This window comes from Dipodomys spectabilis, unplaced genomic scaffold, assembly GCF_019054845.1.
Source record: "Dipodomys spectabilis isolate Male_0828 unplaced genomic scaffold, ASM1905484v1 ptg000241l, whole genome shotgun sequence".
NCBI lineage: Eukaryota > Metazoa > Chordata > Mammalia > Rodentia > Heteromyidae > Dipodomys > Dipodomys spectabilis.
The window spans coordinates 8,764,319-8,783,698 of record NW_024870918.1 but is presented as its reverse complement, the minus strand read 5'-3'; the positions used below and the strand labels follow the sequence as shown (position 1 = coordinate 8,783,698).

Sequence of the window (19,380 nt, the reverse complement as noted above, 5' to 3'; positions counted from 1 at the left end):
GGAGTTTATATCTGTGTAAATGTGAATAATTCAACCCTTTAAATAGACAGTCCCTCTTCAGAATCTGCCAACCAGCTCAGACAGACATTAAAACAACAATCCCCCCTGCCACATAAAACAAACCAACAAGCAGGTACAAGGCAAAAGAAGGGGAAAAATCACCCCCCCCCCACCAGGCAGAATTTCTGTGTGTCAGCAGCGGGCACAAACACCCCACAGCAGCATCCTCCCAGCCACCCCCCGGGGGGGCACTGTCACCCCAGCCAACACAGGACAGCGCAGGGCAAGTCCCTACCTTGCAACCTTCGCACGTGATAACGCCGTAGTGAATCCCGGAGGATTTATCGCCACAAATTTTGCATGGTATGACTTCAATTTGTGCTGAAAGGGGAAAACAGACATTCAGCATTTACGACGTTGCCTTCTTTTTCTTGCTTTTGCCCTCCCCGCTCATCCATGCTACGTTTGTGTTTGAGGATGCCACCCATTGCTCTCTGTGTGTGTGTACGTGTGTTTGTGTGTGTGTGTGTGTGTGTGTGTGTGTGTGTGTGTGTGTGTGTATGCCAGTCCTGGAGCTTGAACTCAGGGCCTGGGCACTGACCCTGAGCATCTTTTGCTCACCAGGCTAATACCCTACTACTTGAGATACAGGCCTAGTTCCAGCTTTTTTAGTCTCATAGAACTTTCCTGCTCCAGCTGGGCTCGAACCGCCATCCTCAGATCTCAGCCTACTGAATAGCTAGGGTTATAAGTGACTTCACACATTGCTTACTTAATGGCTTTCCCACGCGTCTTCAACATGAGCAAACATTCATTCGCCATCATTATTCTCATACCAAAGAAATAACATGACTAGAAAGCAGAACGTTTTCTAAAGTTGTGTTTCCAGTTTTAATTTACTTGGCAGTACTGGGACTTGAACTCAGGGTCTTGTGATGGTTAGGCCAGCAGTCTACCACTTGCCCTGTTTGTTTCCTTTGTAAAATTGACCTTAAAATAATGTCATACACAAATTCCCCAAGATATGGACACAAGAGGTTTGTTTCTCTTTGGTGTTTTTAATGTACTATGTGATTTTTTTTTGTTTCTCTTGTATGTTCTTCCCTCTATGGTATATCCCCTGTTGTAACTTTATTTGATTTTGGTACCCTGAATCTTGTATATACATTTATCTAATTTGGGGAGGAGAAGGAGAATAACAAAATGCTGAAACAAAGACACAAGATGACCATTGTAATGATACCCACAAGACACTATTTGGAAATGAACTTTACAACTTGTGGGGGAGGATAGTAGGAGAGAAACAGAGGAGGGGGTAACAATGCTAGACAAGAAATGTAGGGGCTGGGAAGGTGGCTCAGTGGCTCAGTAGCATGCTTGCCTTGCATGCATGAGGCCCTGGGTTTGATTTCTCAGCACCACATAAACAGAAAAAGCTGGAAGTGGTGCTGTGGCTAAAGTGGTAGAGCGCTAGCCTTGAGCTGAAGAGCTGAGGGACAGCGCCCAGGCCCAGAGTTCAGGCACCATGACTGACAAAAAAAAAAAAAAGTACTCATTACTCATGTAACTGCAACCGCTCTGTACAGCATCTTTACAATAAAATGAAATTAAAAAAAATTCTCAAAGACACAGTTCTAGATTTCTTTAAATTTTAAAAAGAGTTATTACAAATTAAATTTTAAAGAAGTTATTATAAAGGTGATGTACAGAGGGGTTACAGTTACATAGGGGTACATTTCTCCTTTTTTGACAATGTCAACCCTTCCCTCGCTCTTTCCCAGAGATTTAGATTTCTTATATTGCACTTGAAATATTAAATTACTATGAGTCTGATGTGGCCTTTGCTCAGCAATATCTTAATTATGTAAAATAAAACTCACATGGCCTATCTCAACAATATTTAAGTATGTCAATAAAATATGTCATTTAAATATGTCAATAAAACAATGCTAGGACATGGGTACCTGATGACTTTACACATGATGTGGCTGAATACTGAGAATGTCAATAATGAATCAGCCTGACATTTAGCGAGCATGCTCTGTCTGTCCACTAAGTTACTGACGGCTAAGGGGACAGAGAAAGATATGATCATAATTCTAATCATCCAATTACTAAAGAGAACTTAAATGGATAAATAAAAAAGAAACCTATTTCGGTGGGTACCAAGTATTAGGTTGGAACTCTTTACTTGATGATGAAACCATTTCATTTTGAAAATTGTCTGGGATTTGGTTAAAATTGAAGGGAAAAACAAAGGACCTGAATGATAAAGAATGATCATGACTTGTAATTGTATAGCAACAGGGTGATAATGAAAATTTGGGTGGCATGAATGATGTCAGATTTTAGAGCTCCTGATATTAGGCCAAAGGAAGTATTCTACCTCATCTCACTTGTCATAAGAATAAGCAAAGCGAACAGGGTAATGAAATGATGAATGATGAATGTGGTAGCTTAAACAGGTTATTTAGAAAAGGTGTGTTGGGCAGGCTAACCTGTTGATGTGGATGTTAGGGAATGAACGTCTGGACAAAGGGAGAGGAAGACATGTACAGAGATGATTCAAAAGCAGAAGGGAAAGGAAGGATGGAAACGGATGAAGAATTGAAGATGGCTTCCAGTTCTCTAGTGTGGGAGTAGGATTAAGTAGTACATCTGTAAAGACTGGTGGGACATTGGTGGAAGTTGTGGGCATAAGTGTCCATCTTGCATGTGTGCGATTTTCTTTGATGTCTTAATGGGCACCTATATGTACAACCCTATAGACAGATGAGGTTAAGTCAACGTTATAGACAATATTTAAAATGCCATAATTTCAGTGTTTTTGGTAGTTAAAATGACATGTACTTAGACGTGCTATTTTCTCCCAATCTAAAGCATTTATGTAAAATAGACCTTTGTACATTAATCTTGCACTGGATATGCAAAACAAATATACAAAAATAATTAAACACAAGGTATTGTGCTCTTTTTTCCTTATTATTTTACATTTTAAAAGATAATATTTAGCTTTTAGGATAAAATATTAAGTTTTCCAAAATGAAATCCTTCACAGAAACTTCAAGCTGTCATTGTAAGCAAAAACTTCAGGATGGGATGGGGGGGAGGGGAGTGAATATGAGCAGAAAAGGACTTTGTATAAATGCATGAAAATATCACCATGAAGCCTAGTGCTGTTGTTGTCATTTTTGTACCAGTTCTGAGGCTTAAACTCAGGTCCAGAGCGCTGTCCCTGAGCTTTTATGCTTAAGGCTGGTGCTCTATCACTTGAGCCACAGCTCCACTTCTGGTATATTTTTTTGTAATAATAGTAGCTGGTCATTTGGAGATAAGTGTCTCATGAACTTTCCTGCCTGGTCTGGCTTTGAACCACAATCCTCAGATCTCAGTCTCCTAAGCATTTAGGATTATAGACATAATCCACTGGTGTTGGGAAAGCCCAGTGTTTTGTATACTTAGCATACATTATTAATGAGAATTAATATTGGTGATACTTTTGAGCGTCCATGAGAAATGATAACCAGAAATCAGCTCCCTTTCCTGATAGTTTGCTTAGTAACCCATTCTCTGACTTGTACAAAACAAGAGTACACTTTTTGAATTCCTATACTGTTCTAAGATCAGCAGCAGAGCAGCTAACAATAAAAAAAGATCAGAAGACATCATCACCTAAAATACTTATATGTCTACTTGCTTCAGAGCTGCTTAGCTTTCAGATTTCATGAATTTCAAGGTTTTGGGATGGAGAAAGAGTGATATTTGATGTCATCCTGCCCTGGTCCCTTGGATTCTGTTTGTTAATCTATTAATGATGAGAGCTATTGCCAAGATAAAAATGTCTGAACATACATTTTGTGGATTTTAAGTAAAACTTTGTCAACAAGCTTCATAGATCTGTGAGGATCAAATAGATATTTTATGTCAACCTGCCTTAGAAACAGTAGAGATACAAAATCTTTTTCAACCTTCATCATCACCGTTAACCAGTTTTTCTAATGTTGTTGGATAAGAAATATGACAAGCCAGATTAGTATTCCTTTGTTAAAGATCTTGTCATTTGAAAATAACCTACAAATTACATCATGAGCTTGCATATTATGCAGTTACCTTTCAGAGAGTAGATTGTTTATGATTGTTATGAAACGCTCTAGAATTTTTCAAGTATCATTGTATAGGTTTTGGCTTATATAATATCGCGTCAGAATCTCTCAGCATAAATTACTCCCCAGGGAGTAGCTTGCACAGGGGAAGAGTCTGCCTCAATAAGTTCTTAATTATAAAATGATCTAACTTTAAAGGAAATGAAAATAGAGGTAATTTGCCCCCTGGGGTATGAGAAGATATTTTTGAAAGGCACAAAGGTTATCTTATACAACTTCAGAAATATAAATGAGATAAGAGGCATTCTACAGAGCCTCTGCACATTTATACATATTTATAGTCCTGGTTCCACATGTAATCCTGAAGAGCTATAAAAAAAACTTGAACAGCATTTTAGAAAAGAAAGAAGTCACCTCCAAGAGAATATGTATATTGTTGTGTGTGAGAAGAGCTTATCAGCCTGCGAACCTTAAGACCAGTTTTACTTAAGGTAGACTGAATCACTTGAGATTTATTAGAGGAGAAGATAAGCTGAAGTAATTGAAAGTAGTTGTCATTTGCCTTTTCTGTTAGTAAAAAACTGCTTCTGAGCTACAACTTTGGAGCTCACACTGTGGATTTTTAAAGAACACGTCTTTAAGGCAGAGTTTTTTAGACCCTAATTCGGACACCATCAGAACACATTATAGCTCTAGTGTTTGCTCTAGTTTTCTAAATGTCTTCCTACTGGACGTGGCCTGTAGAACTTCTGGCTTATCATCATAAAAACCTATACCACGTAGAAATTTATACCATAGATATCTGGGAGTTTTAAAATCCATTTTTGGTAATAATTGTAAATAATTATTTACAGCAATTGTAAATATGTAGAATTATCTTACAGTGAATGCAGACTTGGTAACATCGTCTAAGATGTTTCCCCCTGAACATTTTAGAGGAGGAGTTAGTGGTAGGAGCCTCTCCAGCCATGACAATGATGGTAACAGAAGGACACTGAGAAGGGAGTTTGTCTTGCTCTTTTCGCTTGCCTTCTGGAAGGTGTCAATGTACCATTCCTCGAGAGAAAAAGTTAGAGGAGCCTTGAGACCTGGCTTGAGATTTGCTCATTTTTCCTTTGTTTAGTTCTCATATCTTCTTCTTGTTTATATATTTTCTATCGGTGATCTTTTCTTCTTCATGTGATGTACAGAAGGGTTACAGTTATATAATCAGCTAAAGAGAACATTTCTTTTCAGACAATGTCATCTCATTCTCCACTCTGTCCCAGATTTTTCCTCCTGTCCCCACCCACAAGTTGTATAGTTCATTTTCAATATAGTGTTTAGTGAGTGTCATTGCTACGTTTGTGTTACCATTTCTGTACCTTCTCTTACACTCCCAATGACAGATAAATGAATCAGCAAGACAAAAATAAAAGAAAACAAAAAGCAAATGGAAAATCAACTTTCGTTTCCAACTTTCGTTTCAATAAATTTGTAGATTATAGTGAAAATTGTACCCATTAATTCTTGTATTTATAAGAGCAATGATTTATGTATTGCCATCTCCTTAAAACAATATTCTCATCATGTCATTATTATAAAGATTTATAATAGTAGGACATTGTAGCTTATAATAAAATAACTTACGAAGATGGGAAGGGAAGGGAGGGACATGAGTCAATAAAACTTTTCCAATGGAAGGAAATTCTTAAGAGTGCAACGAATTCTCAATCCTGTGATTTGGCAGGCAGGTACTATTTATCAGTTATCAATGTGTTGAATTTGTCCTCCTGACTCAGAGCCACCATCCAACTTCGCTTGAAATCATCAGGCTTTAGTATCATATGTATACATTCAGTGTCAAATCTTGACTGTTTACAGACATGCTAAGGTCAGATAAACTAATTCAGGCCAATGAAGTAGCCAGAAAAAGTGCATTTTGGTGCATCAAAATGCCTTATGTCCTAAAGGAATGGTAGAAATGGTAGTAACATGGAAACTTTGATGTAGTTTTCCAACTGGAGGAGTGTTTGACTGTATGTATGTGCTCCTGCATCTGTCCATTCTTTTTGTTGTACTTTTTTATTTTAAAAATGCTGCATCGAAAGGTTACAGTTACATGAGCAAGGTCATGGGTACATTTCCTATTGAGCATTGTTGCCTCCTCCTTTGTTTTTCCCCTACCATCCCTTCCCTCCCACCTCCACAACTACCCCCCCCCCCCCCGCTGAAATTGCAAAGTTCGTTTTCAACATAGTGTCTTGTACATTTCACTATTATAATGGGTTAACTTTTATCCCTATTTAAGCATTTGGTTTTTTCCCTTTCCCTCCCCAAATTACAGAAGTGTATAAACAAGACGCAGGGTCCGACATCAATACAGTGAAAACAGGAGTTATACTGTAGGGGAGGAACAGACAAAGAAACAAAAAAAATCACATGGTACATTATAAATACATTAGAAACAATATTAAGAAAGAAAAAAAATTTGTGTCCCTATTTTGGGGTCCATTTCGCTTAACATCATCTTATATGGTCATATGTATATAGCTTTTGGCCTTTTCTGCTTGTCTTACAACCAAATGCAAACATAAAGGAGATTCAAATAGGGAAAGATGAAGTAAAACTCTCCCTCTTTGCAGATGACATGATCTTGTATTTAAAGAATCCCACAGACTCCACTCCCAAATTACTTGAGCTGATTTGAAACTTTGGCAAAGTAGCAGGGTATAAAATTAACCCTCAAAAATCAATGGCTTTTCTGTATGCCAACAATGAGAAGAACACAGCTGAAATCAGGAAAGCAACTCCTTCTGTAATAGCCCCACAAAAAATAAAATACCTAGGAGTTAATGAAAGGAATGAAGTACCTCTGCGATGAAAACTTTAAAAACCTGAAAAATGAAATCAAAGCAGAACTTAGAAAATGGCAAAACCTCCCATGCTCCTGGATTGGAAAGATTAACATCGTGAAAATGGCAATACTTCCCGAGGCTATCTACAAATTCAATGCGATACCTATCAATATTCCAACCTCATTCTTCAAGGAAATAGAAGAAGCTATCCAAAAATTCATATGGAACAATAAAAGACCCTGAATAGCAAAAACAATACTTAACAGAAAAATTAGTGCTGGAGGAATATCAATACCAAATTTCAAACTCTACTACAAAGCCATAGTAATCAAAACAGCTTGGTACTGGCACAAGAACAGACCTCAGAACCAATGGAATAGATCTGAAAACCCAGAAATGAACCCACATGACCTATAGCCATCTAATCTTCGATAAGGGAGCTAAAAAATGGAATAGAAGAAAGAGAGCCTTTTCAGTAAATGGTGCTGGCAAAATTGGTTAATCACTAGTAGAAAACTAAAGCTAGATCTTTATATATGACCCTGCACCAGAATAAACTCTAAATGGATCAAAGACCTCAGAGTCAAAGCAGACACCCTGAAAACATTACAGGATGGAATAGGAGAAACCCTGGGTCTCCTTGGCACAGGCTGAAATTTTCTTAATAGAGACCCAGAAACACAACAAATTAAAGAAATGTTGGACAAATGGGATTGCATGAAGCTGCAGAGCTTCTGCATGGCAAATGACATAGCTAGCAAGATCAATAGAAAGCCCACGGATTGGGAGAAGATCTTTACTAGCCATACAATGGACAAGGGTCTCATATCTAAAATATACCTGGAACTCAAAAAATTAAATCCCCCAACAACAAATCCTCAAAGAAACAACTGCCCAATAAATACGTGGGCTAAAGACTTAAAGAGAAACTTCTCTGAAGAAGAAGGAAGGCTGGCCAATAGACACATGAAGAAATGCTCAACCTCCCTAGCCATAAAAGAAATGCAAATCTAAACAAGATGGAGATACCACCTCACCCCAGTTAGAATGGCAAAAATCAAGAACTCTAATAACAACAGATGCTGGAGGGGATGTGGACAGAAGGGAACCTTACTTCATTGTTGGTGGGAGTGTAAACTTGTTCAACCACTTTGGAAAGCAGTATGGAGGTTCCTCAAAAGACTCCACATAGAGCTCCCCTATGATCCAGCAATCCCACTTTTGGGCATTTACCCAAACGATCACAAACAAGGCCACATTAAAGCTAAGTCTATTCTGTTTGGAGGAGCGTTTGACTATGCATGCTCTTGCATCTGTATATTCCCACCAATTTAACTCCTCTGATGTCACCTGGCCGTTTTTACATTCTGGGTACCTTTTAAACTGGAGCAGAGATGAGGTTATCCTTTCTTTTTGTTTGCAATGGTGTCCTAAAGGAGGCTTTTTTTATAACCTCTTAAAGCAGTGGTCCTAAGGAGATTTGACACACTTGCTTTTATGAAGGAGGCTTTGAGAATTACCAATTTTCAGCCACGTGTGGTGAGGTAGCTCATGTCTGTGAATCTTAGCTCTTTAGGAGGCTGAGATCAGGAGGATTGTGTTTTGAGGCTAGTACTAACCAAAACTCATTAAATTCCATCTCAAAACCTCATCCTCACCCCCCCCCCCCCTGAAAATCTGGGCATAGTGATTTGTACCTGTCATCCCAGGAACTGTAAGAAGTTTTAATTGAGAATCAGAGTTCAGGTGAGTCTGGACACAAAAGCAAGACCTTAATCAGAGTTCAGGTCAGTCTGGACACAAAAGCAAGACCTTATCTCAAATATAACCAGAGTAAAAAGTATGAGGAGTGCGACTCAAGAGGTAGAGCATCAGTCTAGCAAGCAGGACATTCTGCGTTAAAAAGCTTCAGGAATAACTAAATAAATACAGATTTTTTTTTTCTTATTTGGAGTGAAAAAAATCAGAAAAAAAAAGACAGCAGAATCTTGAGAATGCAATTGCAAACATATTTTGGAAAGTCTTCTCTGGTAACTCTGATAGGATGTATTAAATCTTCCTTTGGGAAGTAAATGAAGTGGGCTATTGGCTAGGAATGATCTCTACCAGGTAAACTCCCTTCAGAGGCAAACAAATATATAAACAGAAAAAAAAACCAAACCTTGCTGGGCGCTGGTGGCTCACACCTGTAATCCTAGCTACTCAGGATGCTGAGATCTGAGGATCATGGTTCAAAGCCAGCCCGGGCAGGAAAGACTGTGAGACTCCTATCTCCAACAAACCACCAGAAAACTGGAAGTGGCACTGTAGCTCAAGTGGTAGAGCGCTCGCCTTGAGCTGAAGAGCTGAGGGACAGCACCCAGGCCTAGAGTTCAAGCCCCACTACTGACAAAAAAAAAATGTAGGGGTTAGTTCAGACAGGAAAGCAATAAGGGGTGGTTAGTGGAGCAGAAGTCCATTTTCTGGCTTTTGGGTTGGGGCTGTTTGTTGTAGTATCATACGTTTTATGTTTTATGTTTTTGTTTTTGCTTTGCTTGCAGAGATGTAAGAAGTGCATACCAGATTTACAAGTTCCAGCGGATATTCTGTTCCTGGACACCGTTTGGGTTACATTCCTGGACACTGGGTTTGTTAGCTTCTGTTTCCTGTAATTTTATAGCTATGCTAGAACTGGACGGAGCAATTGTATTTCTTAATGTCTTAGTGAAGCACAATTTACACATGTGAAAGTTTCCAATAAAGATAACTATTTTGGTTAAAAAATGCTTTTGTGCAGATGGTCTCAGTAACCAAAGTTGTGTCTCATCTCTCCAAATTGTGTCTCCTCTACCATCTGTGAGAATCCAAGTTAAAAGTCTCTGTTTGCACTCCAACCTTCCCTCACTGGCAGGATGAAAAGCAACTATCTCTTCACATGCGAATTTTCAGGTCATAGAAGTGCAAAGGTCTGTGATAGCACAGGTGTTTTTGACACGCCATCCTCTACAGTTCTGTTTCATCAGAAGTGGTGAACCCAAGTGGATAAATGGTAAAGATTTCAGCTTCCATCCTTACGATGTTCTCGATAGTTCTAGAAAGATCCAGACAATTCTAAGAGACTGCTGACATCAAATCAGGAATGTGTCTGCATAGACCTCATTAGTTCAGAGTGGTCCTACATATCCAATTTGGTGGATGCCGTTCAGAGGACTCTGATAACACTCACTGTAGATCTTTGTTTGGTTATCAATCGATGTATATGGATTGTATTTGTTTTATTTTAATATTCATTGTCAATGTCTTATTGTAACTATTTATTTTCGCTGGTCCTGGGATTTAAACTCTGGGCCTGGGTGCTGTCCTTGATCTTTTGTGCTCCAGGCTAGCACTCTAACATTTGAGCCACAACTCTACTTCTAGCTTTTTGTAGTTAATTGGAGATAAGGGTCTCATAGACTTCCCTGCCTAGGCTGGCTTTGAACCATGATCCTCAGGTCTCAGCCTCCTGAGAAGCTATGATTATAGGTATGAGCCACCGGTGCCAGACTGTGCCTAATTTACAAGTTAAATTCTATCATCAGCACATCTAGGAAAAAACATAATGCTTTTAAGGCTTCGTATCCATTATTTCGTGTGTTTACTGAGAGTGTTGGAATGTATGCTCTCAGATAAAGGCAGGAGTTACCGTACTGCTAAGAAGTCAAATGGTGTCTTTGATGGGCAGGTTAAATCACTTGTTGTAGTGGTTTTAAACTCATAATTTTTTGTTTAATTCTCATTAAACACAGGTGGTACTGAGATGATTCAGGCTGAGAGAAGTTAGTGTCTTCCTTCGCCTCAAACAGTCTTTTTTATAGATGGAGGCCTCTTCCCTGACCTGGATATAGGTTAAAAAGGCAGACGCACAATACTCACTTAAGGCCAACTGAAGCCAAATTTGCTTTTTAACAAGCTCCCCAGAGCAGCCTTACAATTTGAGAAGCACTGTCCTATGATGCCCAGGTCACCACGGTCACAGCTACTCTGAAAATGGATGAGATTTTGAATTGTCCTGTCATAAAGATAAAACCCCATAGAATTCTAGGAAAATAGTATTTATCATGGCCTTTTAGACATTTTGTTTTGTTCATAAAGACAGTAGGACAATTGGGTAGATATATACATATATATATATGTATATATATATGTATACATATGTGTATATAACCCCAAACTCTGGTCACTGATTGAATAGTAGAAGAAAGAAACTGGCATATTCCACAAACATCATGCATTGTTATACTTAAGATTCAAAATATCAGTTGTTTTCAAGTTTCATGCTTGTTGAGGACTCTGTGTTACCTCCATATTCTAATGATGCTTAACAGTGGCTTGTCCTTGTCGACTCAGTGTAGACTGAGCCACAGCTCATCCTCCAGTTATCAGGATGTTCAGTATGTGCTTAAAGATACAGTCTTGAGACTTTTTTAAAATGTAGTTTCCTTCACCTTCCTCCTTCCATCTCTCCTTTTTTCCCTTTCCCCCCTTTCTCCCCTCCCTGTTCTCTTCCTTTTCACCTTGCTTCCCTCTTCCTTTTCTTCTCCCTCCCTCCCTCTCTTCCTTCCTTCCTTCCTTCCTTCCTTCCTTCCTTCCTTCCTTCCTTCCTTCCTTCCTTCCTTCCTTCCTTCCTTCATCTTGTTTTCCTTCTTTGTCGGTTGTGGGGCTTGAACTTTGGGCTGGGAGCTGTCCTTCAGCTCTTCAGCTCAACGCTAGCTCTCTACCACTTAAGCCACAGCACCACTTCTGGTTTTCTGGTGGTTTTTTTTTTTTTTTTAAATTGGAGATGAGTCTCACAGACTTTCCTGCCCGGGCTGGCTTTGAACCACAATCCTCAGATCTCAGCCTCCTCAGTAATGAGGATTTCAACAAGGACCCCGGACACCTGGTCCTCCCTCCATTTTGAAACACTCTCCACATGTGATTCAGGCTGGGTTCAAATTCAATATAAAGTTCAGAGTGGCTTTGTACATACGATCCTCCTACCTCCGCCTCCTGAGTGCTGGGTCTATGTTTCAAACCCAGACGATAAAAAAGTAACCCTTTCTCTTTAAGGACATGAATGTACGAAGTTGACTTCTTTAGGTGGATGTAGGGGGTCAGCAGCTTTTTTTTCTCTCCAGCTGTCTAGGGTAATTCTGGAAATGTAGCGTTGGGCCAGCTGCTGTTAAATGTAGTATTGGGGCAGTTAACAGGACATACTTGTCACGATGGATATTCATCTCATTCTCATTCTTCCCACAATATCCTAAAGCTGTCCAGACTTGCTGACCTAAAGTATAGTCCATCAGTGGCAGCAGCGGTGTTTTCTGGGCTGTGTAACAATGCAAGTGTTGGCAGATCACGCCGGTAATCCTGGCTACCAGGAAGCTGTGATCTGAGGATTGTGATTCAAAGTCAGCCGGGGTAGGAAGTCCATGAGACTCATCTCCAAGTAACCATTAAAACACCAGAAGTGGAGCTGTGGTTCAGGTAATAGAGCTCCAGCTTTGAGTGAGAACATGAGGCCCTGAGTTCAAGTCCCGGTACTGCACAAGAATGTCATAAAAAAGATAGAATATGGACAACTTAGGTCTTGCCCTGAACCTATATAGTCAAAACTTGCAATGTAATAATGACTCTAGAACTCAAAAACCCAGCAAAATTCTTTATAATAGAGAAAGGTAAGCTATTATTCAATTTACTGCTCAGTAAATTTACATCTCAGCCTGATTCAAGCACTAATTTTCTATGTCAAGAACTTGCTTTTGAAGAAGTACTCTACTTGAGAACTGATTTTTCTAGTTATAAGATGACTAGAGAAATTGTTTTTTCCCCCAGTGGATAAGACTTGTCTCTCCTAAGCTCCTCCCTGCCCACAACCTTTATTTCTTCTGGTTTATATGTAGTTGAAAGTGTCAACAGGAATCTCAACTTTATTCAGCACCACCATCAGTGAAGGGGAGAGATAAAGGAATAAAAATCAAGTTTCTCGGATTGCTCAGAGGGACTAGTCAGAGTTTATTTCCTAGAGAATAATTCAAAAAGGGCAAAACATCTCCTTTCAGAGAGAAAAAAAAAGCATATGAAAGAAGTTATTTTTTAAAAAACAAATTCATAAGCAGAAAACCTTCTTAAGAGATTTGGGTGTGGGTAAAGAGGTAGAAGTATTTTCACCAAGAAAAGAAATTCTTTTCAAGGTATATTAGTAAGTGAAGGCTCAGAGGAGATGGGATATTTGTAACTATTTTCTTTTTAAAAAAATTTTTTTGGGGGGGTCCGGTCGTGGGGCCTGAACTCTAGGCCTGGACACTGTCCCTCAGCTCTTCAGCTCAAGGCTAGCGCTCTACCACTTGAGCCACAGCCCCACTTCCGGCTTTTTTCTTTTTGCTTATGTGGTGCTGAGGAATGGAACCCAGGGTCTCAGGCATGCAAGGCAAGCGCTCTACCACTGAGCCACCTTCCCAGCCCACTATTTTCTTTCTTATACCAATGAAAGAAAAAAGAAGAATTATGAGTAATGAAAAATGATGTGCTCTCTCCTCCCCCTATTGAAATGAATAGGAAATACAAATTATTTTAAAAAACACATTCAGCAGCTGTAGAAATAAGGCAGCAATATGTAGGGATGTCAAGGATTTTTTGCTACGTACACATCGCACCATACCGAAGGTGTTTACTGGGCAAGTGTATTAGTTTACTTCCTCTTGGAGAAGGAAATTGCAAAGTCAAGACGATGCCAAAGTCAACTGAATGGCTCTAAGTTTTCTCTCTGGCGTTGTGCCCAGACACGGTAGAGAACTAAAAATGCCTGGCTGGGGAAAACTTCATCTTCATCTCCACCTCCAGTATCATCTCCATCTCCACCTCTACCTCCACCTTCTTCTCCATCTCCACCTCCACCTCCACCTCTACCTCCATCTCCTTCTCTATCTCTGTCTTCATCTCTCTATGGAGGTACAGCACATAGCAGACAATCTACTACTACGTGTTGATGGTGCTTTGGCTAGAACAGATTGTAGTTTATATGATGTGGATATTTTTTTCCTTTCCTTTCTTTTAAAATTCAAGGAGTTGGAGCCGTGATACAAATCTCTGACACAGCACAGAGCAGTTCCCTCTTTGCTAACAACTGAGAATACAGCTGTAATTCCCTGACCAAACTTAAAAAAATCTGAAATGTTCCAAAATCTGAAAGTATCTGAGCTCTAACATGACAACACAAATGGAAAATTCAAAATTTGACCTCATGTGAGAAGGTTGTAGTCAAAGTCAGATGCACAAGAAGCCCTGAAAACACAGTTTTTTTTTTCTATTTTAAACATCAAATTACATTGGGAGAATGAAGATATTAGTTACAGAATTGGAAAAAAATATTGCAAAACACATTTGATAAAGAATGTGTGCCCCAAATATATAAATTAGTCCTAAACTTGAAAAAAATGGGCAAAAGATCTGAAGAGCCTGCTAATGATACTGCGAAACATGTATTGAGTGACAAATGTAAACAATTTGCTACCTTGCATTTCTAAGGACACAGATCATTCCAAACCCTGGCTATACCAAGTGCCACAGAAGATACAGAACAAAAGATCGCGCATTTGTTGTTGGTGGAAAGGCCAAATGTTTATTCACTTTAAAGGACAGATTCACAGTGTTTTACAAAATTAATCTCAGTCTTTGTAGCCATTGTACTTCTGGTTATTCAAAGCTGAGTTAAAAACTCAGGTTCTTAGCAAAGTAGTGCATAGATGCACTAGCTTGGGATGGAGAGGCAGAAGATCACAAACATTAAAATGCATCTATAGCCATTTATGTAGCCAATTGGCTTTAGAAATGGATTATAGAATATAAGTATGATATTCACATCTCTTCTTGTGTGTAAGAAAGAGAGACAGGCACAGATAGGTGTGTGTGTGTGTGTGTGTGTGTGTGTAGATAAATAGATACAGAGGGGGAGAGACAGAGACATTTGTGATATCAATGCTCTTTCAGTCACAGCTGAGATGATAGGAATTCTTGTTTATTATCAAAAACAGTGCCACAATTTGCTAAATACTGTGTGCAAATGTCTGTCTTGAGAATTATTATTATACTATTTATGTCCTGGCAAACTTGCATTTTAGCCTTCATCACTTCAGCCTTGAATTGATTTAAAAGAAATTGTGGAAATAAAGAGACAACATTAAATCTTGTCCACCTGTACAGTGAAATGAGTTCAGAGCTAAGAGAAAGGCATATTTGCATCGAGTCCATTCCTATTCATATGGCTTTGTGGAAAAAAAGGAGACCCAGGAAATTTGAGGGAATAAGTTCTCCTTTGCATGTAGCCCCAGAAATGGCTTCAAGGGTAAAACAAACACTTAGTATATATTATTACAGAAGCTCTGTCCTCTAAATTCTACCCTGGGCTACCAGGTGCTATGTTCTACCACAAAGGTCTCTTGTCAGGGTGGGTCTGGGCCAAAGGGTTAGCCACCAACACAGTTAGAATTCCTTATAGCTCCTTCCAAGACTCAAGGGCCTGTTCTGCTGATACTGCATACTTTTTTCCTAAAGAGATTACCAGCATAATCCTAAATATTATGGGACCCAAGCTATCTTATTTTTGAGCTCATCAGAGCCAGCATGCTGTTCATAATCCCAGGCAGCTTTACTCCGTGTTTATGTAAGCTGGTGAAGTTGTGTGAACACGGGCACATACCTTTTCGTTCCCTGAAACACCACCACTGTGTCATTGTTAAAAAAGATCAGAAGAATAGAAAGGAAATTTCCAACTTTTGAATGGTTTTTCCTACAAGAACATTCATAACTGTCATTTGTAATACTTGGTTGTATCTATTTTATTTGATTTTATTGTGCTGAGGCTTGACTTAGTACTTAGTACTAAGTACTTCACACTCTCCTTTTTTATTTTTATTTATTTGCTCAAGTACTTAGTTTCACACTCTCCTTTTTTTTATTTTTATTTATTTGTTTATTTGCTCAAGGCTTGCACTCTACCACTCGAACCACAGCTCCACTTGTAGCTTATTGTTGGTTAATTGGAGATAAGAGTCTCATGGACTTTTTTCTGCCCAGGCTGGCTTTGAACTATAATTCTCAGATTTCAGCCTCCTGAGTAGCTAGGATTACAGATGTGAGCCACTGGTTCACAAATGTGATGTTTAAATGGAGATGTTTGTGGTCATTTTTAATGCTGTTTTTTATGTATGCAATAATTTGTATCAAAGGCATTCGGATGCTACCAGGTGGATTAAATTTTTGTGGTTTTTGTTCACCCATTTCTCTGAAGGTCTGAATTAGTTATAAAGCTGAACAGATTCTTAGTTGTTTTAAAAAAATGTATTAGAGGAAAAAGACTGGTAAAAAATGGAAATTGCTAAGCATAGTACCAAGGATTTTGCAATAATTAAAAAATTTCTGACTCTTTAAGAATATACCTTTGAATCCCACTACAATTTAAAGAGAATAGCATCCATGTTCTCAAACACATTTGTTTAGATGTTTATGTGTCTATGTAAGAAAATCCATAAAATGAAACATTGTGTTTGGTAAAACTACACTAAGAGGTAACAGTGTGTTTAGTGTTTTTGTATAAAATCATGGAAGAGAGAAACATATCTGTTCACCTGTGAGCCTCGCTTAATTGTGATTGAGACCCAAAGAGGATTAAGTACATAGATGTTAATATGTCCAGTGATACTAATTTCTACACAACAATAGCAACAATATCCCAAGTAAATCTGTCAATAGGGAGGATAAACAGTCATTTAAATACTCCATTGATGTCAGAACTACAACCTGTTGTCAATGACTTCCTTCAATAGCAAAAATCTTCAAGTACATAGACTTTGACATTGGTCCCTTGTAGCATAGAGATAGTATCTATTCTTTTTGAAAAATATAGGGATTAGAAGGTCCTAAGCACTGTGGAAAGATGTGTTTCTGAGTTTAGAGGTATAAAGAGCCTTCGTTTGATTAGTTCTTTTTTTGGGGGGGGGAACAATTGCAAAGTTATCATTGTTTTAAACACATAATTACGTTATTTTACATTTTAATATTTCCAGCTACTGCTATTAAGAAATTTGATGTAAGCATTTTACTTTGAAATATTTTTAAAAATAAGTATGGAGACATACCTATGTTGTCAGGAAATGTGTGTTTGTGGAATTCTGTCATGACTTACCTAAAGAAAAATTTAAAAGGAACCTTCCCCTTCCAATTTTTTTAAAGAGTTGATAACTCTTTGACCAAATAAAATGTTTTGAAATGGATTTCTTACACACGATGAAAGTGTCTGGCATAAATCATGCATCTCATTGATGTTTTATTATTAAGAAGTTGTACGAAGAGGTTTCAATTCTGTAAGTCTGACTATGAGTACAACGCGTCTTGATCAACACCACCCCTTCGACCAGTCTCCCTGTTTTTACCACTGCATCCCTAACCTCAGGTTACAGAGTTTAAATTTTATATAATGCACATTAAACATAATGCTGCATTTGCTTACCCTTCCTCCCTCCATTCGTGTGACACGATTGGTTTGGTTTCTAATTACAAAAGTGATCTTAACTATAGATATATTAGTGGCTGAAATGAAATAACAAAATTATGACAAGGGTGTTCATGTTGTTAAACGAATGAGAGCATATGATGGCTAAATTCCCCCTGCCCCCTTACATACATGTGGTAATTCACCTAAGGATACGACAAGATTTGTATTTAAACATCATCTTCAGTATCAAATTAAGCTGGTTTGTAATACATATTCTCTAGTCACAAATGAATTTATTGTCATCACACACACACACATACACACACACACCCCTAGCCACCCATGCATATTGCTGAGAGCTTCTAAACACTGACTTTCTTGCCTGACATTCATTCACACAGCTAAACATCGGGAGAAAGAAGCAAATGTCACACTCACCAGTGGCGTCAGCTTTACTTTTGAGGTGGTTCTCACACATTTTGATGGAGCAACTAAAAGCCACACTGAGAAAGATTCCACTTTTCACTTGAGGTCTGACAACCGCCCCTCCATTATCCCATAGCTAGATTTCCAACAGACTGCATTAACGAGATTAAATGAAAGAGGAGTTAAAGGCACCAACTGCTCCATTTCATTAACCAAAGGTGAAAGGCTGCTCACTGGAGGAGGCAGGAGGGAGGATCTTCGCTTCTCTTTTGATGACTTATTTGCCAAACAATCCAGCATTCGCTAAATTGTAATCAGCAGTTTAAACTCATCCTTCTCCAGAATCTTATAGCTAGCTACACTTTCTGCACTTAAATTCCACCTTTGCTTTCATCCTTTTAGAAGCAGCTCTAATATGCATATGCCAACCTAGAAGTCTGACATGGATTTACTCCCAATATTTTGGACACTCTTATTGATGTGTAGCATTGAAGAGTTGCATAAGGACATTAATGCTTCCCTGTTCTCCCAAGTACCAGTTCACAATGATCTGTGAGAGAATCCACACACATCTTACGGTTGAAGAAATTAACGTGTGACTTATAGCAGAAGCTATAGTCAATTTAAGAACTTAACACTAGGCAAGTCACTTGACTCCAATTCTGAAGTCAGATCTGGCTGTTTTCTCCCAGCATGCCTCAGTGCTCCCCCCCCCCCCCCAAGATAAACAATTTTTTGATCCTCAACCTTTGTCACTGGGAAGGATAAATATATAAAAATATAAAATTGCTTTGACCTCTACAGCAAAAAAAATGTGCTTTTATGTGAGGGCAAAATGCTTACATAAATGTCTGCTTTATTTAACTTTTGCTTAGAGCTGCTATATTGCTTTGATGATGAGCCTCAAACCTTTCTCTTCATTCCTTACACCTCTTTCACCTTTGTCTTTGGCAGCATTCATTTTCTCTTCCCTAACTGCTCATTACAAATAGTTTCTTATCTCTCTCCTTTCTGCCTTCTTTCTTAAAAAAAAAAATCTCTGCTTTTCCTTGTGACCTACATTATAGTGCAGAGAAGATGCATTCTGTGTTTTGAGGTGCTGGGGCTCAAGCTTAGGGCCTTACACCTGCCGGGAAAGCACAGTACCGCTGAAGCACATCCTCTGCCCTCCGGACTCCGTTGTAGTAGAACTGGGTTTTGAAGGGCAGGAAGGAAAGAGGTGCTGAGGTGGGTGGTCACTTGGTAATTCCACGCAATTACTATGTGGCTCTCAGCTCTGGATGTGCATTGGAGAGCATACAAACATCCATACCCAGGGATTTCTTCCCCCCAACTCCATTCACTGATTTTGTGTGAAGCCAAGTTATCTAGAGCTTTAATCACTGCTAAAGTGGTCCTAACAGATCTCCAGCTATGAAGATCCCTGAACTCTTTTTCAAAAAGCACAAGAAAGGTAGGTGCTGGTGGCTCATGCCTGTAATCCTAGCTATTCAGGAAGTTGAGATCTGAGGATTGCAGTTGG

General features: G+C 38.8%; 1 protein-coding gene across 1 annotated transcript in view; it reads right to left on the bottom strand.

The window, feature by feature from the left end:
• Rorb (RAR related orphan receptor B) overlaps nucleotides 1–17,910 on the bottom strand; it is a 79,653-nt gene extending 61,743 nt beyond the window's left edge. Inside the window, exons 1-2 of the mRNA XM_042699392.1 lie at nucleotides 17,871–17,910; nucleotides 296–381 (exon numbers count right to left, since the gene is read on the bottom strand). Coding sequence (XP_042555326.1) covers nucleotides 296–381; nucleotides 17,871–17,910 — 126 coding nt within the window. The remainder of the gene's footprint in view (nucleotides 1–295; nucleotides 382–17,870) is intronic.
• Between the last annotated feature and the right edge of the window lie 1,470 nt (nucleotides 17,911–19,380).